A 22016-nucleotide genomic window follows, 5' to 3' on the forward strand; every position below is an offset into this window, starting at 1 on the left:
CTTGGGTCACAAATCAAGCCTTGGTAAATTTAAGAAAATTGAAATCGTATCAAGTATCTTTTCCGACCACAACGCTATGAGACTAGATATCAATTACAGGAAAAGATCTGTAAAAAATACAAACACATGGAGGCTACACAATACATTACTTAATAACGAAGTGATTACTGAAGAAATCAAAGGGGAAATCAAAAAATACCTAGAAACAAATGACAATGGAGATACGACGACCCAAAACCTATGGGACGCAGCAAAAGCAGTGCTAAGAGGGAAGTTTATAGCAATACAAGCCTACCTCAAGAAACAGGAAACATCTCGAATAAACAACCTAACCTTGCACCTGAAGCAATTAGAGAAAGAAGAACAAAAAAACCCCAAAGCCAGCAGAAGGAAAGAAATTATAAAGATCAGGTCAGAAATAAATGAAAAAGAAATGAAGGAAACAATAGCAAAAATCAATGAAACTAAAAGCTGGTTCTTTGAGAAGATAAACAAAATTGATAAACCATTAGCCAGACTCATCAAGAGAAAAAGGGAGAAGACTCAGATCAATAGAATTAGAAATGAAAAAGGAGAAGTAACCACTGACACTGCAGAAATACAAAAGATCATGAGAGATTACTACAAGCAACTCTATGCCAATAAAATGGACAACCTGGAAGAAATGGACAAATTCTTAGAAATGCACAAACTGCCGAGACTGAACCAGGAAGAAACAGAAAATATGAACAGACCAATCACAAGCACTGAAATTGAAACTGTGATTAAAAACCTTCCAACAAACAAAAGCCCAGGACCAGATGGCTTCACAGGTGAATTCTATCAAACATTTAGAGACGAGCTAACACCTATCCTTCTCAAACTCTTCCAAAATATTGCAGAGGGAGGAACACTCCCAAACTCATTCTACGAGGCCACCATCACCCTGATACCAAAACCAGACAAAGATGTCACAAAGAAAGAAAACTACAGGCCAATATCACTGATGAACATAGATACAAAAATCCTCAACAAAATACTAGCAAACAGAATCCAACATCACATTAAAAGGATCATACACCATGATCAAGTGGGGTTTATCCCAGGAATGCAAGGATTCTTCAATATACGCAAATCAATCAATGTGATACACCATATTAACAAATTGAAGGAGAAAAACCATATGATCATCTCAACAGATGCAGAGAAAGCTTTCGACAAAATTCAACACCCATTTATGATAAAAGCCCTGCAGAAAGTAGGCATAGAGGGAACTTTCCTCAACATAATAAAGGCCATATATGACAAACCCACAGCCAACATTGTCCTCAATGGTGAAAAACTGAAACCATTTCCACTAAGATCAGGAACAAGACAAGGTTGCCCACTCTCACCACTATTATTCAACATAGTTTTGGAAGTGTTAGCCACAGCAATCAGAGAAGACAAAGAAATAAAAGGAATCCAAATCGGAAAAGAAGAAGTAAAGCTGTCACTATTTGCAGATGACATGATACTATACATAGAGAATCCTAAAGATGCTACCAGAAAACTCCTAGAGCTAATCAATGAATTTGGTAAAGTAGCAGGATACAAAATAAATGCACAGAAATCTCTTGCATTTCTATACACTAATGACGAAAAATCTGAAAGTGAAATTAAGAAAACACTCCCATTTACCATTGCAACAAAAAGAATAAAATATCTAGGAATAAACCTGCCTAAGGAGACAAAAGACCTGTATGCAGAAAATTATAAGACACTGATGAAAGAAATTAAAGATGATACAAATAGATGGAGAGATATACCATGTTCCTGGATTGGAAGAATCAACATTGTGAAAATGACTCTACTACCCAAAGCAATCTACAGATTCAATGCAATCCCTATCAAACTACCACTGGCATTTTTCACAGAACTAGAACAAAAAATTTCACAATTTGTATGGAAACACAAAAGACCCCGAATAGCCAAAGCAATCTTGAGAACGAAAAATGGAGCTGGGGGAATCAGGCTCCCTGACTTCAGACTATATTACAAAGCTTCAGTAATCAAGACAGTTTGGTACTGGCACAAAAACAGAAATATAGATCAATGGAACAGGATAGAAAGCCCAGAGATAAACCCACACACATATGGTCACCTTATCTTTGATAAAGGAGGCAAGCATATACAGTGGAGAAAAGACAGCCTCTTCAACAAGTGGTGCTGGGAAAATTGGACAGGTACATGTAAAAGTATGAAATTAGAACACTCCCTGACACCATGCACAAAAATAAACTCAAAATGGATTAAAGACCTAAGTGTAAGGGCAGACACTATCAAACTCTTAGAGGAAAACATAGGCAGAACACTCTATGACATACATCACAGCAAGATTCTTTTTGACCCAGCTCCCAGAGAAATGGAAATAAGAACACAAATAAACAAATGGGACCTAATGAAACTTAAAAGCTTTTGCACAGCAAAGGAAACCATAAACAAGACCAAAAGACAACCATCAGAATGGGAGAAAATATTTGCAAATGAAGCAACTGACAAAGGATTAATCTCCAAGATTTACAAGCAGCTCATGCAGCTCAATAACAAAAAAACCAACAACCCAATCCAAAAATGGGCAGAAGACCTAAATAGACATTTCTCCAAAGAAGATATACAGATGGCCTACAGACACATGAAAGAATGCTCAACATCATTAATCATTAGAGAAATGCAAATCAAAACTACAATGAGATATCATCTCACACCGGTCAGAATGGCCATCATCAAAAAATCTAGAAACAATAAATGCTGGAGAGGGTGTGGAGGAAAGGGAACACTCTTGCACTGTTGGTGGGAATGTAAATTGATACAGCCACTATGGAGAACAGTATGGAGGTTCCTTAAAAAACTACAAATAGAACTACCATACGACCCAGCAATCCCAATACTGGGCATATACCCTGAGAAAACCATAGGTCAAAAAGAGTCATGTACCAAAATGTTCATTGCAGCTCTATTTACAATAGCCAGGACATGGAAGCAACCTAAATGTCCATCGACAGATGAATGGATAAAGAAGATGTGGCACATATATACAATGGAATATTACTCAGCCATAAAAAGAAATGAAATGGAGGTATTTGTAATGAGGTGGATGGAGTTAGAGTCTGTCATACAGAGTGAAGTAAGTCAGAAAGAGAAAAACAAATACAGTATGCTAACACATATATACGGAATCTAAGGGGAAAAAAAAAAAAAAAGGCCATGAAGAACCTAGTGGCAAGACGGGAATAAAGACACAGACCTACTAGAGAATGGACTTGAGGATATGGGGAGGGGGTGGGGTGAGATGTGACAGGGTAAGAGAGTGTCATGGACATATATACACTACCAAATGTAAAATAGATAACTAGTGGGAAGCAGCCGCATAGCACAGGGAGATCAGCTCGGTGCTTTGTGACCACCTAGAGGGGTGGGATGGGGAGGGTGGGGGGGAGGGAGATGCAAGAGGGAAGAGAAATGGGAACATATTGTATATGTATAACTGATTCACTTTGTTATAAAGCAGAAGCTAACACACCATTGTAAGGCAATTATACTTCAATAAAGATGTTTAAAAAAAAAAAAAAAGAAGGATAGGTGTTAGCTCTTCTCTAAATGTTTGATAGAATTCGCCTGTGAAGCCATCTGGTCCTGGACTTTTGTTTGTTGGAAGATTTTTAATGACAGTTTTAATTTCAGTGCTTATGATTGGTCTGTTTATATTTTCTACTTCTTCCTGGTTCAGTCTCGGAAGGTTGTGCATTTCTAAGAATTTGTCCATTTCTTCCAGGTTGTCCATTTTATTGGCATATAGTTGCTTGTAGTAATCTCTCATGATTCTTTGTATTTCTGCAGTGTCAGTTGTTACTCCTTTTTCATTTCTAATTCTGTCTTCTCCCTTTTTTTCTTGATGAGTCTGGCTAATGTTTTACCACTTTTGTTTATCTTCTCAAAGAACCAGCTTTTAGTTTTATTGATCTTTGCTATCGTTTCCTTCATTTCTTTTTCATTTATTTCTGATCTGATCTTTATGATCTCTTTCCTTCTGCTAACTTTGGGGGTTTTGTTCTTCTTTCTCTAATTGCTTTAGATGTAAATTTAGGTTGTTTATTTGAGATTTTTCTTGTTTCTTGAGGTAGGATTGTATTGCTATAAACTTCCTTCTTAGAACTGCTTTTGCTGCATCCCATAGGTTTTGGGCCATAGTGTTTTCTTTGTCATTAGTTTCTAGGTATTTTTTGATTTCCTCTTTGATTTCCTCAGTGATCTCTTCGTTATTTAGTAGCGTATTGTTTAGCCTCCATGTGTTTGTATTTCTTACAGATTTTTTCCTGTAATTGATATCTAGTCTCATAGCGTTGTGGTTGGAAAAGATACTTGATACAATTTCAGTTTTCTTAAATTTACCAAGGCTTGATTTGTGACCCAAGATATGATCTATCCTGGAGAATGTTCCATGAGCACTTGAGACAAAAGTGTATTCTGTTGTTTCTGGATGGAATGTCCTATAAATATCAGTTAAGTCCATCTTGCTTAATGTATCATTTAAAGCTTGTGTTTCCTTATTATTTTCATTTGGTTGATCTGTCCATTGGTGAAAGTGGGGTGTTAAAGTCCCCTACTATTACTTTGTTACTATTGATTTTCCCTTTTGTGACTGTTAGCATTTGCCTTATGTATTGAGCGGCTCCTATGTTGGGTGCATAAATATTTACAAGTGTTATATCTCCTTGGATTGATCCCTTGATCATTATGTAATAATGATCTTTGTCTCTTGTAATAGTCTTTGTTTTAAAGTCTATTTTGTCTGATATGAGAATTGCTATTCCAGCTCTCTTTTGATTTCCATTTGCATGGAATATCTTTTTCCATCCCCTCACTTTCAGTCTGTATGTGTCCCTAGGTCTGAAGTCGGTCTCTTGTAGACAGCATATATATGGGTCTTGTTTTTGTATCCATTCAGCCAGTTTATGCCTTTTGGTTGGAGCATTTAATCCATTTACATTTAAGGTAATTATCGATAGGTATGTTCCTATTCCCATTTTCTCAATTATTTTGGGTTTGTTAATGTAGGTCTTTTCCTTCTCTTGTGTTTCCTGCCTAGAGAAGTTCCTTTACTGTTTGTTGTAAAGCTGGTTTCATGGTGCTGAATTCTCTTAGCTTTTGCTTGTCTGTAAAGGTTTAATTTCTCCGTTGAATCTGAATGAGACCTTGCTGGATAGAGTAATCTTGGTTGTAGGTTTTTCCCTTTCATCACTTTAAATATGTCCTGCCACTCCCTTTTGTCTTGCAGAGTTTCTGCTGAAAGATCCGCTGTTAACCTTATGGGGGATTCCCTTGTATGTTATTTGTTGCTTTTCCCTTGCTGCTTTTAATATTTTTTCTTTGTATTTAATTTTTGATAGTTTGATTAATATGTGTCTTGGCATGTTTCTCCTTGGATTTATCCTGTATGGGACTCTCTACGCTTCCTGGACTTGACTGACTATTTCCTTTCCCATATTAGGGAAGTTTTCAAATATAATCTCTTCAAATATTTTCTCAGTCACTTTCTTTTTCTCTTCTTCTGCTGGGACCCCTATAATTAGAATGTTGGTGCGTTTAATGTTGTCCCAGAGGTCTCTGAGACTGTCCTCAATTCTTTTCATTCTTTTTTCTTTATTCTGCTCTGCGGTAGTTATTTCCACTATTTTATCTTCCAGGTCACTTATCCATTCTTCTATCTCAGTTATTCTGCTATTGATTCTTTCTAGAGAATTTTTAATTTCATTTATTATGTTGTTCATCATTGTTTGTTTGCTCTTTAGTTCTCCTACCTCCTTGTAAAACCTTTCGTGTATTTTCTCCATTCTATTTCCAGATTTTGGATCATCCTTACTATCATTACTCTGAAGTCTTTTTCAGGTAGACTGCCTATTTCCTCTTCACTTGTTTGGCCTAGTGGGTTTTTGCCTTGCTCCTTCATCTGCTGCATATTTCTCTGTCTTCTCATTTTGCTTAACTTACTGTGTTTGGGGGTCTCCTTTTCACAGGCTGCAGGTTTGTAGTTTCCGTTGTTTTTGGTGTCTCTCCACAGTGGCTAAGTTTGGTTCAGTGGGTTGTGTAGGCTTTTTGGTGGAGGGGACTGTTGCCTGTGTTCTGGTGGATGAGGCTGGATCTTGCCTTTCTGGTGGGCAGGACCATGTCCGGTGGTGTGTTTGGAGTATCTGTGAACTTAGTATGATTTTAGGCATTCTCTCTGCTAAGGGGTGGGGTTGTGTTCATGTCTTGCTAGTTATTTGGCATGGGGTGTCCTGCAGTGGAGATTGCTGGTCGTTCAGTGGAGCTGGGTCTTAGCATTGAGATGGAGATCTCTGGGAGAGCTCTCGCCAATTGATATTATGTGGGGCTGGGAGGTCTGGTGGTCCAGTGTCTTGAACTCGGCTCTCCCACCTCAGGGGTTCAGGCCTGACACCTGGCTGGAGAACCAAGACCCTGTCAGCCACATGGCTCAGAAGAAAAGGGAGAAAAATAAATAAATAAATAAATAAATAAATAAATAAATAAATAAATAAATAAATAAATAAATAAATAAAATAAAGTTATTAAAAATCAAAATAATTATTAAAATAAAAAAAATTTTTAAAGTAATAAAAGAAATTTTTTAAAAAAGAAGAGAGCAAGCAAACCAACAAACAAATCCACCAATGATAACAAACGCTAAAACTAAACTAAGATAAACATATAAATCAGAAACAGGTCAGTCGCATACAGCAAACCCCAAGTCTACGGTTGCTCCCAAAGTCCACATCTCAATTTTGGGATGATTCGTTGTCTATTCAGGTATTCCACAGATGCAGGGTGCATCAAGTTGATTGTGGAGATTTAATCCGCTGCTCCTGAGGCTGCTGGGAGAGATTTCCCTTTCTCTTCTTTGTTAGCACAGCTCCTGGGGTTCAGCTTTGGTTTTGGCCCCACCTCTGCATGTAGGTTGCCTGAGGGTGTCTGTCCCCCCCTCAGGGTGGGGTTAAAAGAGAAGCTGATTAGGGGGCTCTGGCTCACTCAGGCCGGGGGGAGGGAAGGGTACGGAATGCAGGACGAGCCTGCAGCGGCAGAGGTCGGCATGACATTACACCAGCCTGATGCACACCGTGTGTTCTCCCGGGGAAGTTGTCCCTGGATCACGGGACCCTGACAGTGGTGGGCTGCACAGGCTTCCAGGAGGGGAGGTGTGGATAGTAACCTGTGCTTACACACAGGCTTCCTGGTGGCTGCAGCAGCAGCCTTAGCATTTCATGCCCATCTCTGGGGTCCGCACTGATAGCCGTGGCTCGTGCCCATCTCTGGAGCTCGTTTAGGCGGTTCTCTGAATCCCCTCTCCTCGTGCACCTTAAAACAATTGTCTCTTGCCTCTTAGGCAGTTCCAGACTCTTTCCCGGACTCCCTTCCAGCTAGCTGTGGTGCACTAGCCCCCTTCAGGCTGTGTTCACACAGCCCACCCCAGTCCTCTCCCTGGGATCTGACCTCCGAAGCCCAAGCCTCAGCTCTCAGCCCCCACCTGCCCCTAGTGGGTGAGCAGACAAGCCTCTCGGGCTGGTGAGTGCTGGTTGGCATGGATCCTCTGTGAGGGAATCTCTCCGCTTTGCCCTCCACACCCCTGTTGCTGCGCTCTCCTCCGTGGCTCCGAAGCTGCCACCCCGCCACCCCTCGTCTCCACCAGTGAAGGGCCTTCCTAGTGTGTGGAAATTTTCCTCCTTCACAGCTCCCTCCCAGAGGTGCAGGTCCCATCCTTATTTTTTTGTCTCTGTTTTTTCTTTTTTCTTTTGTCTTACCCTTGTACGTGGGAAGTTTCTTGCCTTTTGGGATGCCTGAGGTCTTCGGCCGGTGTTCTGTAGGAGTTGGTCCACATGTAGATGTATTTCTGATGTATTTGTGGGGAGGAAGGTGATCTCCACGTCTTAGACCTCTGCCATCTTGAAGGTCCCCTCCCTCTTTCATTTCTTATTTTGTTTATTTGTGTTCTCTTCCTGCTGAGCCTGGCCAGAGGCTTGTTAATTTTGTTTCCCCTTTTGAAGAACCAGCTTTCGGTTTTATTGAATTTTTTATATTTTTTAACTCCTATTTTACTTATTTCCTCTCTGATATTTATTATTTCCTTCCTTCTACTGACTTTAGGTTTGTTTGTTCTTCTTTTTCTAATTCTTTTAGGTGGTAAGTTAGGTTGTTTATTTGAGATTTTACTTGTTTTTTGAGGAAGGTCTGTATCGCTCTAAACTTCCCTTTAAGAATTGCTTTTGCTGCATCCCATAGATTTTGTATGGCTCTGCTTTCATTGCATTTGTCTCAAGGTATCTTTCAATTTCCTCTTTGATTTCATTGTTGACCCAGTGGATTTTAGTAACTTGTTGTTTTGTTTCCACATAATCATGTTTTTCTCATTTCTTTTCCTGTTGTTGATTTCTAGTTTCATGCTGCTGTGGTCAGAGAAGATACATGAAATAATTTCTATACTCTTAAATTTGTTGAGGCTTGTTTTGTGCCCTAGTATATGATCAATCCTAAAGAATGTTCCATGTGTGCTTGAAAAGAATGTGTATTCTGGGTTTTTTGGATGTAATGCCCTGATAATATTAATTAAGTCTAACAGTTTTATTGTATCATTTTGGATCTCTGTTGCTTTATTGATTCTCTGTCTAGAAGATCTGTCCATTGATGTGAGTAGCGTGTTAAAGTCTCCTACTATTATTCTGTTCCCATTGATTTCTCCCTTTATGTCTGTTAGCATTTGTTTTATGTATTTAGGTGCTCTTATATTAGGTGCATATATGTTGATGAGTGTAATATCCTCTTCTATTGATCCTTTTATCATTATATAGTGTCCTTCTTTATCTTTCTTTATGGCCTATGTTTTAAAGTCTATTTTGTCTGATATGAGTATTGCAATCCCCACTTTCTTGTCATTTCCTTTTGTATGAAATATCTTTTTCTATCCTTCTCTTTCAATCTATGTGTGTCCTTTGCCCTAAAGTGGGTCTCTGGTAGACAGCATATTGTTGGCTTTTGGTTTCGTAATCCAATCTGCCACTCTATGTCTTTTGATTGGAGCAGTTAATCCATTGACATTTAAGGTAATTTTTGAGAGATATGTATTTATGGCCATTTTAAACTTTATTTTCCAGTTGATTCTGTATTTCTTCTTGGTTCCTTTTTTTTTTCTTTTTGTCTTCCTTTTTGTGGTTTAATGATTTCCCTTTATATTATGCTTGTGTTCTCTTCTTTTTGGTTTTTGTGAATCTACTGTATGGTTTTGACTTGTGGTTGCCCTGTTTTTCAAGTATGTTAACCCTTTCTTATATCCACTTTCTTTAGACTGATAGTTATGTAGGCACAAACACATTCTTTAAAAAAAATCTGCATTTTCTTACTCTCCTCCCCCATATTTTATGATTTTGATGTCCTCTTTTACATCTTCATACTTATCATTTTGCTGTTCATTGTGTTTATCATTGCTTTCACAAAAATTTTTTGATTTTTTAACCTGTATACTTGCTTAAGTAATTTGTTTTCCAATTGTGATTTTTCTCTTTCCTATAGCTTCTTACTTCTTTTCTATTTAGAGAGGGTCTTTCAATATTTCTTTTAGGATAGGATTAGTATTGCTGTATTCTTTTAGTTTTTCCTTGTCTGAGAAATTCTTTACCTCTCTTTCTATTCTAAATAATCTTGCTGGGCAGAGTATCTTAGATTGCAGGTTTTTCCCTTTCAGAACTTTGAATATAACTTGCCACTCCCCTCTAGCCTGCAGTGTTTCTGTAGAGAAATCAGCTGATAGCCTCATAGGGGTTCCCTCATAATTAACCCTTTGTTCTTCTCTTACTGCCTTAGAATCTTCTCTGTATCTTTAACTTTTGTCATTTTAATTATAATATATCTTGGTGTAGGTCTGTTTGTTTTCATCTTGTTTGGAACCCTCTGTGCTTCCTGTATCTGGATGTCTGTTTCCTTCTTTAGGTTTGGGAAGTTTTCAACCATAATTTCTTCAAATACAACTTCAATCCCCTTTTCTCTTTCTTCTCCTTCTGTAATCCCTATTACGTGGAGATTGGCCTGCTTATATTATCCCATATGTCTCTTATATTGCTTTCATTTTTTCATTTGGCTTTCTGTCTGCTGATTTGATTGGGTAATTTCCACGATTCTGTCCTCCAGGTCACTTATTCTTTCTTCTGCATTATTCATTCTGCTCTTCCTTGCCTTGAGCTCAGCTTTCATCTCAGCAAATGAATTTTCTAATTTTTCTTGGCTCCTTCTTATAGTTTCTAGTTCTTTTTTACAGTAATCTGCATTTCTGCTGATAGCCTTTCTTAATTCCTTCAGTATTTTCATTGCTGACTTTTTGAACTTGGTGTCTGTTAGATTGAAGAGGTCTGTTTCATTTTTTGTTCCTCCAGGGGAATTCTCTTGGTCTTTTAACTGAGAGTGGTTCTTCTGCTTCTTCATTTGGCTTATATTTCTCTTACTCTGTGAGTTTAGGAGAAACAATTATCTACTGTAGTCTCGGAGGGCTATATATATGGGGGCGTCTCTGTGTAGCTTGTGTGGGTTTAATATTTTTTGGTACATGGGCTGTTTTTAGTGTGGACACCTGCCACCTCTTTCCTCAGTGAGTGTTGGCTGTTATCTCCTTGATAGGAAGTGTGACTGGTGTTGTGGTGACCAGAGCCCACACTGGATGTTGAGCAGGGCCTCCTTTTTTTGCTCTGTGGTTGTCCCAGCCCTGTTGGGGGAAGGGCCTGCTCCCTAGTTGTTGGAGTAGAAGCCCCCAGATCTGTTTCTGAGCTGCAGTCTAAGGTAGGAGGTATTGGAGTGCGCCCACTGCGAGAGGAGCCGCTGAGTATTTCTCCACTGGAGCTGTCCACCAGTAGTGTGTTTTGTGGTGTCACCTGTCACCTGTTGTGCTGGCTCACAAAGTACACTGTTGTTGGCACTGCCCTTGGACCCACCTCAACTGTGGGGATGCCAGCAATCAGTCCTGGGGTCGCTCAGGCATTGTTTTCATAAGGTCACCAGCACAGATCCACTGAAGTCAGGTCCCAGGACCACAGTGGTCATGCACTTGGACACACTTTGAGTGCTATGGAGGCAGCTCAGACCCAGACCCGGCCCAGCCCCCATGTGCATGTGCCCACAAAGCCCACAGCTGCTAAGGCCAGACCCACCACAGCCATGGGAGCACCTGTTGTCTGCCTGGGTGTCCTACAGGCACCGAGTTTACAAAACTGGTGGTGGTGGTAAAGTCACAGCTCACACAGCCACGGGAAGAGGTTTCAGCCCTGCTTCCTATGTCACACAGCCCCTGGGGCTCACCTCTGTGAGGGGGTAACCCGTTGGCACACACTCCTGGAGCCCACTGAGGTGGTGTCCTGTCTAGTGCATGGAGAAAGAGGCTGCTATGGCATATCCCACCCCACTCTTCCCTTCATGTGCCACTTAACAATGGTACTTAGCTTCTATGGCAGACCCAGTCTTCTTCCTCACACACCCTGGTTGTGGCCGCACCACACTCCAGCCCCCTCAGGCTGTCTCCACGCAGCCAACACCAGTCCTCTCCCCAGGTCTGACCTCCAAAGCCTGACCTTCAGCATCCAGCCCCTGCCTATACCAGCAGAAGCACGTCTCAGACTGGGGAACTCAGAGCAATGGCAAGGACTGTCTGTACAGGTCTCTCTCTGTTCTGCCTGCCACAGACCAGTTGCTGCGCTCTCCTCCAAACCTCTGAAACCCCCCCTCCGCCGCAGGCCGGCTGATCTCACTGGTGAGGGGGCTTCCCAGGGTGTGGGAACCTTTCCTCTTTTACAGCTCCTTCCCAGGGGTGCAGGTCACAGCCCGCTTCCTCTTTTTTTCTCTTCTTTTGTTCTACCCGGTTATGTGGAGATCTTTCTTGTCCTTTCAGGTGTCTGAGGTCTCTTCCAGTGCTCAGTAGAGTGCTCTGTGAGAATTGTTCCATATGTAGGTGGTTTTGATGTATCTGTAGGAGGAGGTGAGCTCCACATTCTTCTACTCCGCCATCTTGATTCCCTCTTTGTTATCCATCTTTTTATAGATGAGGGAACTCAAGGCTCAGGGCATTTATGTGAGTTTTCCAGGGGAAGGCTGTAGTAAATGTTGACCCTGTGTCTGCGACTCTGCAGACACAGAAGTCCTGATCCTTCCTGCTGCAAGAGGAGTGGCTCAGGTCCACACACTGCAGGGGCTGCAGGGAGCTGGTGTGGCTCAGAGCAGATGCAGCACCACCAGCAGAAAAGCAACTCACCATATGTGGGCTAACTGCAGTAGGTCAGTGATGGAGGGGACGGCACATTTGGATATGAAGGCAAGCACATCATCAAGTCTTCAGAGGGGGGTCTTCCTGTTCTGGAATCTGAGGGAGCCATGTTTCCTGGTTCTGTTCATCCCGAGACCTCATCCACAGAAAAGCCACTTTCTCCAGCACAGTGTGGGTGCCAGAACCAACGGTCATTGGGAGCCTTCCAAGAATTCCAAGGGCGATTTGCTCTTCTCCCTTCCCTTCACCTTCAGCTGGAAATTTACGATGGCAGGAGTCTGTGGGAACAATGTGGAAGGAGTTCATGGCAGGAAAGAGCCTCAAACTCCAAGTCAAGACAGCCCTCAGGAGAAAAGCTGGCAAACTGCCTCAAACATGCATAAGGCTTGGCAATGCAAACAAATGCATGCAAGCAAATGCACACAGCAATGACGGGGCCATTTGTCGGGCACCCCTCCCTGTCCTATATGGTGAGGGTGAGTGCCTGACCCCCTTGGCCCCACCTAAGGCTGTAGATGCCCCCTCTGGGGACTGTTGGCCAAGCACTGACCTTGGCCTGATGTACTGTAACCTTAGGGCAAAGGAGGGGTGAAGGGGGTGTCATGATCCCTGAGACTCTGTTGAATGTCCAGGTCACTGTACTGAAGGGACAGGCATGTCCCTCTGTCAAAGGCATGCTGCCATCAGGATCTGAACCCCAAGAGCCCCTGTGCCCATCACTGAAAACCCACTGACGTTGCTCCCCCCCTTTCCTGTGGCAGCTCCCAGGGGCAACCAGCCTGTGCCAGGCAGAAAGAAGAGGCTAAAATGAGGTGCTCGTAGAGCAGCTCAGCCTTCCCAGATCTCCCAGACGAGGGTGTTCCCGGGTGCAGGGACGGCACAGTCAGGGGAGGCTGTGGACGCAGCATCGTTCTTGACAATGGAGGTGTGGGAGCAGCCAGGGCTTCCCTTCTTGCATAAAAAGCCAGGCTGCAATGAGAGTGCATTTGCTCCTGCCCTTCCTTCCTGCCGCAGGTGCTGCGGGAGCCCTTCATGCTTCTAACCATGGCAGCAGCTCTGCAGTCATGAGGGAATGGCCAAGACATCCTCAGAGACACAGCCCGCCACCCCCGTATCCTGAGCACTGATCAAGTTCCCACCCCATCTCGTTCCGCGGGGAGGCCAGCCAGCCTTGGTTGTCCTGTTGAAGATCAGGCCTGCCTGCTGTCCCCTGTAGCTGGAGGTGTCCTTCCCGTAGAGTGTGGTGACACTCCCAGTCAGTGTTCTCCCCCCAGGACTGTGGGGGAACTTAGGAGACTTCTCAAAACTTTAACCCCCGCTGCCTCTTCTGGGTTGTAGGGATGGAGGGGGGAAGAGGCCAGCAGGCACTAGAATCTTTTGTTCATTTTTTGACTATTGCCTTTTGAAATTTATAGCATGTGTTGGTGCCCCCCTACACACACTTATTAAAATTTTGTTTGTAAGTTGTTACCTTTTTCTTTACCCTTTTTTGCTCATGTCCTTGGGTATTAAAAGAGGTAATTCCTGTTTCTTTTCCTTTTTTTCTTTAAGATTTTTTTTATGTAGACAATTTTTAAAGTCTTTATTGAATTTGTTACAATATTGCTTCTGTTTTATGTTTTGTTTTTTTGGCCGTGAGGCATGTGGGATCTTAGCTCCCCAACCAGAGATCGAACCCACACCCTCTTTGCATTGGAAGGTGAAGTCTTAACCACTGGACCGCCAGGGAAGTCCCCCTGTTTCTTTTCCCTTTGGTAACATCTTGCAACTCTTGATTTATTGACTGAAGCAAACACATGCCCTTGTATGCCTTCTGAACTGATAGAAGCACCAAGCACTTTTTCCTCTTGTGTTTTTGCCCATAAGGACCTTCCTTCTGGAGTAAAATGTCCAGAGACCAGTTCCCCAAGGGTGGAGGCCGTCAGAAGCCGAATCTGAGACACAAAGCACTCCCCGCACAAACGTGAGGAAGGTCCTCCTCACTTGCCAAAGCACACCCGCATTCTGGCCATCTGGTCTACCACAGTGCCAGCTCTAGGAAAACAGGACCCTGGAGTGGGATTAGCTCACCAAGGCTGCAGGGCCATGGAGAGCCCTGGGCCCAGCCGCAGCCCCCGCCCTTAAGCAAGGCCTTCGATCACCCAAGGACATGTCATCTCTGACTTCTCCATCTCCTGGACACTGTGATCCAGAAGTTCAAGGAGCACAGGGAATGTTGTTCCCACCTGCCTCCCGTCATGGACATCAAGGCCGAGAGCCACTTGTAGCTCACTGGCTATTTTCTGAAGCAATTGCATGGATGTGTCCTGACTCTAATAAGGCAGCTGTGTGACGAGGGCACCCTGGCCCCAGGGGTCCAGTCCTCAGCTCGACTCCAACTCCTGCTCAGGACAGTCCAGCTGGGAGATGCCTTCCCAGCCACCGGCTCCGGAGTGGGGTGGGGGCACCCTGTGGGACACAGCTGTGGGCAGAAGCTGGGAGACTGACTCAGCATGGCCAGTGGGCCCAGTTCTGGCCACCCCATTACAGAGATGCATACGCCTCACCTGGCACTCGCTGGGGCACACACCTGTAACGCCCATGTCCTTTCTCTGGCACGTGCTTGAAGTGGGTGGGGGCAGGAGTGGCATCCCAGGACTTGGCCATGGGATGCTGTAGCAGGAGCCAAGCCTGGGCATGAGCACAGCCAGCCACGTGGCCTGCAGGCTCTGGACTCACCACCGCTGCCCTGACCCAAGTTCTGCACACCATTGCCAGGAAGGGGGGCCGGGGCTGACTTTCTCTGAAGGGCTCAAAAAGCTCTGCTAAAGCCAGATCCTGTCACACCTGGGGGCCAAGAGAACACGCCAGCCCCCAAGGGCAGAGCTGCATTCTCCACAGGGTACACGATATTGCAGCCTGGCTGATCCTCTGCTGTGCTGAAGAGACAGGGCCTGGGCTGGGTGGGGCCTGAGACACGGGGCTGGAGGAGAGGGGCTGGCAGGGCACGGTGGGCACCTCCCCTCCCCCAGGCAAAAAACCAGAGGCGCTGGAAGGCCAGAGCAGACGTTTCCTGGAGGGCCTGGGACAGCCCCACCCCCCGTTTCCTTAAAGAGAGACCAGATGCCCTGGAGCAGAGGGTGAGACTCTCAACAAGGCTCCCCATCCTTCAGCCTCTTTGCTGAGCACACAGGCCACCTTTAAATCAGGCTACAGCCAACCACCTGCCATTCTCCTCCAGGCACAGGGCCCAGCCTCTGGGTCTTGGGGTCAGCTGGACTCTCTCTCTCACACACACACACACACACACACACACACACACACACACACACAGACTTGCCCACGTGCTATCCACTGACCCCTCCCGCAGCAAGCCTCCAGGGCGTCATCACCCCCTCCCAGCCCCCAGCCATGCCTGTGCCCTTCTGTCCACACCCAGCAGTGGTCCATGGGTGAGCACGCCTGCCACACTTACACCTGGCCTCTGGGTGCCTGTGAACATCTCCCCTCCGTGAGGGCCCACACTTGGCACACCTGTGGGTCCTGGCACCCCAGCCCCGGGTTCGATGCTGCTGAGTGCAGGCCTCCTCTTCCCCTCCCCCAGGACCCCCCAGGGTCCATGCAGTTCTGGGAGGGGGAATCCACTCCTTTAGACCATCATGCCCCTCCCCTCGCACCCGCCCTCCAGCCGGGGTCATCAAAAGAGCTGAGACCCTCCCCGAGGACCAGCAGCCGGGGGACAGGGCAGGGATCCGGCCCTGTGGGCACACAGTGGTCCAGCCTCAGCACAGCCCCAGCCCCCCTGGAGGCCCGTTCCCACAGAGGACAGCAAAAGGCCTCACAGTGCTAACAAGGGACTGCTGCCAGCGCCACAGCTGTGGCCAGAGAGACCCTGACAGACTCCGCAGGGCACGCCGGCAGGAGCCAGCCGCCTTGCGGGTCAGCAACGGCCCAGGACCCCGCCCACTGCCACTGCAGGGCTTTCTCCACCTGAGAACATAGCTCCAGCGCAGGTGGACGCGAGACAGCCTTGAATATGCTCTCACTTCTAAAAGAAAAAGGAAACCGCGCAGGCAGGCTTCAACACTTGGAGGATTATTAGCAGTGGCAAATCATCTGTAACCAGCCCAGGAATGACCGTGGGGACTGGTGGGCAGGGGTCTCCCATGGGCTCTGTGGCCGACCTGCCCCGGCTCCACCTCACCCGCTGCCCGCCCTCGGGGTTCTGGCTGAGCCAGGAACCACAGTGCTAGCTGGGGCCGTGGTGATTGACAACTTTACAAAACCCCTGGGCAGAGAGGCCCCAGGGCAGCTGGGTTCTCGCCCTGAGGGCTCACAGCTGGGTGCTCAAGGGGGGTGGGTAGGGAGCCCGAAGAAGGAGTGTCGCGTGCACCATCTGGGAAGGTGAAGGGGCTTTCCAGGTGGGCACGAGATGGGACGCATTCCAGGCAAGGGACTGGGTCCCCGAGGCCTGGGGAAGGGGTACTGGGTTGAGGGGAGCCCAGCTGGGAATCGAGGAGGGGTGAGCGGCCCTGAGCCTCTGAGCAGCAGACAGCACAGAAGGCGACGCAGGGAAACGTGGCCTCCTGGGGACAAAGCAAGTCAGGCGTCTGGAGGACATCCAACCCCAGACCACGGGGTGCGGGCAGGAGGGCGCTTGCGGGGTCAGGGGCTTGGCGGTCTCTCCAAGCAGGGAGCAGACCTTCCGGCTCCTGGGGGCTCCCTGGGGACCCTGGGTGCAGGTCTCTGTGACCCCGAGCACGGGGCCAGCTCACTGTGCCCATATGCTAACTTTGGCCTCTGGGGCCAGGGCACCCTGGTCACCGTCTCCTCGGGTGAGGGTTCCCCAGGGCTGCTCCGCGTGAGCCGCGGGCCAGGTCCCCGGGGTCTGTGGCTGCGCCACCACTGCCTGAGGGCCAGAGGCCTGGAGCACAGGCAGGGTCCCGGCCCCATTCTGGACCAGGCCTGGGAGCTGACAGAGCCCCTGGAGGCGAGCCAGCTGAGAGCTGGGCCGAGAGGCCCCGGGACAGGGGCGGCTGGGAGGGAGGAGCCCTGAGCAGAGCCTCGCCGGGGGCCGGGGCCTGAGTGCGTCAGGGCGACTAGGACCACTTGAGCGCTTGGGGCCAGGGCACCCTGGTCACCGTCTCCTCGGGTGAGACGGCTCTCTGCCTCCTCTGTCCTGGGCTGGGGGGACATCTCCAGAGAGTCCTTGGCCCATGTGGGACCCTCGGGGGTCCCCAGGGGAGGCTGCTCCCGAGGCCATCTGCCTCCCCGTCCTGCGGAAATGGGGCCTCTGCTGGTGGAACACAGTCCGGGCCGAGTGGGCTCCACGCCCAGGGCCGCAGGGACCTGGGGGTAGGGCTTCGGGTGGGGCCAGGGGGCTGCCAGGGGCTTGGGTTTTTGTACACCCCCCAACGGGGCCCACGGCATTGTGGCTACACTGGCCCCTGGGGCCAGGGCATCCTGGTCACCGTCTCCTCAGGTGAGTCCTCGCCAGCCCTCCCGCCTCACTTTCTCTGAGACTTTTTTGCTGCATTTGGGGGGAAACGAGGGTGTCTGGGTCTCAGGTCTAGAGGGCCTGGGGCAGCCTGGGGGGCTCGGAAAGAGGGCCGAGGGGGCCCAGGCTCACCCCAGCAAGGAGCAGAGGGTCCAGACGCCCTCTCTGGCTGGGCTCTGCAGCCAGGGCTTTCCCTGGGGGTCTCAGCCACCCTCGGGCTCTGGGTTCCCAAGGTCCCCAGCCCTGCCGCCACAGTAGGTGCTATGTGAGGTGGTCCGGAGGTCTTGGCCGGCCGCCAGTTCTTGCTTGGGGTCCTGGCATAGTTGTCACAATGTGACTACTGGTTTGAGAACTGGGGCCAGGGGGTCCTGGTCACCGTCTCCTCAGGTGAGTCCTCACCCCCTCCACACTTTCACCGCACTTGGGGAGACCTGCGGTGTCAGGGTCTCAATGTCAGAGGCGCGGGGCACTTTGGAGGACCGGAAAGGGAACCAGGGAGAGGGTCCCCATAAAAGGGGCCCAGAGATGGACCTCCCTGCCCCAAGGACGCCGTGGTGCGGGGACAGACAAGGCAGCTCCTTCGGCTGGTCTGGCTGTCTGATTCGAGCATCACCAGGGGCTTCCGTCAGCTTTCTGGGGCAGGTGGCTGGCTGTTTGAGGTTGGTTGGACTTCTGAGTTTGAGTTAAGGATTCCTGATTCATGGTCAGACAGCCTAGGCGGGCAGTGGTCTGGCTTCTGGGCGCCAGGCTGAGATGTTGGATCTCCGGGGCAGCCTGGAGGGAGCAGGGCCAGCAGAGGGTTCCGGGGCCCTCCGGATAAGTGACTCGGACAGTCGGCTTCCATGCGGCGCCTGTAGACAGGACAGGTCCCCAGGCGCCATGGGGCCGTGCCAGGCCCCCGAGGTTTTTGTGAGGTGAGGCTGGAGATCCCACCACAGTGATTACTATAGTATGGACATCTGGGGCCAAGGGATCTCTGTCACCGTCTCCGCAGGTAAGAATGGCCCCTCCAGGGCCTTTATTTTCTGCTCCTGTCTCTGGGATTTTCTGAGCTTCGCCGTCTGGTCCTCAGGACATGTCTGTGTCCGCCGGGGGACTGGGCAGACTGGCCAGGAGGGGACCAGGACCAGGTGCCCTAGGGATTTCAGAGCCTCTGGATTTTCTGATGTCTTTCAAAAATTGGAATACTGCCGTCATTCAAGAGGCGGCTGCAGGCAGGAAGGGCCACCTGTGGGGGAGTCCCAGGACCCCCTCGGCAGCAGGACAGTTTGGTCCGTGGCAAGAGATAATTTGGCTGCTACAATCATAGAGTCAGTTGAGGAGTGTGCCTTGTTGATTGTGTTTCTAGAACTCCAGGAACGCCACACGTGGAAGGCATAGTGAAATATCCTCCTCAGATATGAGGTGTGCTCTGCGTTAGATTGTACTTCAAATTCTTTATTGGTTAGGATTAGAATTGTCTGGGTGAGGATGGACGTGTAGTGTCCCGATCTTGGTGAGAGTGGGGTGCCCCAGCCCCCCGAAAGGAAGAGCCTGGGGAAGTTACAGGTACCGGGTTTCGTGAGGACACTTGTTAAGAGAAAGATACATGTTCATCATAAGAGGCACGCTTATGAAATACTAAAAGACAGGACATCCTTCAAGTGGCTCCTGGTGGTCAGGAAAATTGTGACTTTAGAACGTGAGAGACTTTTAATGTATTTTAAATTTTATCATTCAATTAACAACTGTGAATCCTGTCTTTGGGGAGTTGATAGGGGTGCAAGTTTGGCCGAGAAGTAGTAACTCGGTACTGTCGGCCCCCTGCCCTGATTCAGGGCTGAGTTTTGGCAATAATAAATTCGGCTTATTTTTTTAATTAATTGGTGGTGCTGAGTTAGTCAAGATGGCCGCGTGCGGGGCTGGCCACCTGCAGCAGGTGGCAGGAAGCAGATCAGTCGAGAGTCTATTTTAGGAAGCAAGAAAACACAGTTGGTGAATTTATAGCTTACGGTCACCAAGGTGTGGTTTGGTGATGGTATTGCTCAGCCCCACAAAGCTGAAAGAGTTCCACTGAACACAACACCACCTGGATAATTTGCATTTCTAAAATAAGGCAAAGATGTTGACAGAAACTAGAAGGTTCCCCTTTTAACTATTTGAACTTATTTCAGTTTTAGCTTATCAACTGCTCGTTTATACTCATTTTCAAAGTAAAGGTTTAAGAAAGTGAATAGTCTTCGGTGCATTTTATCAATGCATTCGTATAATGTTCTAATGGGGTATTCCTTCAAGGTAATTAATCCCAAACCATCCTCCGATGCCCCGAAGCACTGTTTCCACTACGAGTGTGCCCACAATCTTTAGCCGGTCGATTTTCTCTTCGTGACTAAGAAACACTCTGGTATTCTGATACGGTTGCCTTCCTTTCAATATTTTTCAAGACCGCTTTTCAGGTATCCAGCTCAGGACAGATTTTAGGTGAAATGTGTGCATTCGTCATGAATTATTTCAGTTAAACATGTTGGTTGGCGGATTGAGAGGAGACGCAGTCGGGTGTGAGTCCGGAAGGACTCAGGACACTTTGGAAGGGCCGTCTCTGCTCTGGGTCATCAGCCCAGCCAGCGTCTTAGTGGAAGGAGCTCCCGTGGAGGGTCCGAGAGCGGGTGCCCCCAGGCCCGCCGTGGCTGGGGGTCTCCTGGGACCGCCCGGAGCAGGGGATGGCAGTCCTGGCTTCTGCCACCGGCCAGTGGGCTAGTGGTGAATCAGCCGTTTTTAAGGGATTTGGAGGAATTCTGCCAGGCCAAAGACCCCACGGGACTTGCCGGTGACCAGGAGCCTGAGAAGGTAAGAGGAAGGCAGCCAGCGCTGCCAGATTTGCTGCTCCGGGAAATCTGTATGAAATGTTTTTGTTTTCACTTGAAGGGGAATCAGTCTTTGACTATCGCCTGTGTGGGTCCGGGTGCTTCACACACACAGGGCACTCCTTACCGTGTCCTCACTTAAGTGGGAAACGCGGCTCTGGGTTTTAGATCGTTGCTGTGCCCTGGAAAGCAGCCTCTGCTTTCTGCAGAGCTTTGGGATGAAGCACAACTGTGAGCGGCAATTCAGATTAAATGCGTTTCCCGTCATTGTTAATGAGGACTTTCCTGGAGGGAATCTAGTCAAGCCGGACTCATTTGAGAGCCGGGGGTGAGGAGGAATTTGGGCCAAGGGCATGTGCCCAGGAAGGCCAAGGCGCCGAGGGCAGCGTCCCCAAGGCTCTCCTCTCCCCGGAGAAGCAACGCTGCCCATTCCAGAGAGACTGGGACCTTCCTTCTGATGATGGCAAATGTGCCGCGGCTCTTGCAAGATGCTTTAGGGAATGTAAAGTCGCCAGCAAGCGTTTTCCCAGGTAGCTGAGGAAGGGGGTGACTGCCACTGCTGGGAGCCAAAGCCGGCTGGGCCTGGGGCAGGCACGGAGGGATCGGGCACCCAGTGGACAAGGGAGGACAGGGACCCCGAGGAGGAGAGAGAGCAAGAGGCACAAAGGGACCGACCCCGGGCCCAGCCCAGCTGTGCGGGATTCCTGCACGAGGTGCCTTAGCCGAGGCAAGTGGGTCTGGCGCTTTCTGGCTAGAACCACTGGGCTTTCAGGACTGTGCAGGGCTACCCTGGGCTGCCCATAGCAGGCCTGAGCTGAGCTGGACAAAACCGGACTGAACCGGGCTTTCTGAGCTGAGCTGGATTGGACTGAGCTGAGCTGGGTTTAGTGGGGCTGAGTGGGGCTGAACTGAGCTGGGCTGGGCTGGGAAGAGCTGGGCTGAGCCAGGCTGGGCTGAACTGGGCTGAGCTGGGCTGAGCTGGGCTGAGCTGAGCTGGGCTGAGCTGAGCCGGGCCGAGCTGGGCTGAGCTGAGCTGGGCCGAGCCGAGCTGGGCCGAGCCGGGCTGAGCTGAGCTGAGCTGGGCTGGGCTGGGCTGAGCTGGGCTGGGCTGGGCTGGGCTGGGCTGAGCTGAGCTGAGCTGGGCTGAACTGGGTTGAGCTGGGCTGAGCTGGGCTGAGCTGAGCTGAGCTGGGCTGAGCTGGGCTGAGCTGGGCTGGGCTGGGCTGAGCTGAGCTGAGCTGGGCTGAACTGGGTTGAACTGGGCTGAGCTGGGCTGAGCTGAGCTGAGCTGGGATGAACTGGGTTGAGCTGGGCTGAGGTGAGCTGGGCTGAGCTGGGCTGAGGTGAGCTGGGCTGAGCTGGGCTGAGCTGAGCTGGGCTGAGCTGGGCT

At 48.4% G+C, this 22016-nt stretch overlaps 1 gene segment (V, D, J or C); it reads left to right on the top strand.

Moving 5' to 3' along the window:
* LOC137762011 (Ig mu chain C region secreted form-like) overlaps window positions 1–22016 on the top strand; it is a 109012-nt gene that overhangs the window by 83660 nt on the left and 3336 nt on the right. The window contains 1 exon segment of the C gene segment in view: window positions 18722–18777. Within this exon segment, the coding sequence occupies window positions 18722–18777 (56 nt within the window).

Source organism: Eschrichtius robustus, chromosome 1, assembly GCF_028021215.1.
Source record: "Eschrichtius robustus isolate mEscRob2 chromosome 1, mEscRob2.pri, whole genome shotgun sequence".
Taxonomy (NCBI): Eukaryota; Metazoa; Chordata; class Mammalia; order Artiodactyla; family Eschrichtiidae; genus Eschrichtius; species Eschrichtius robustus.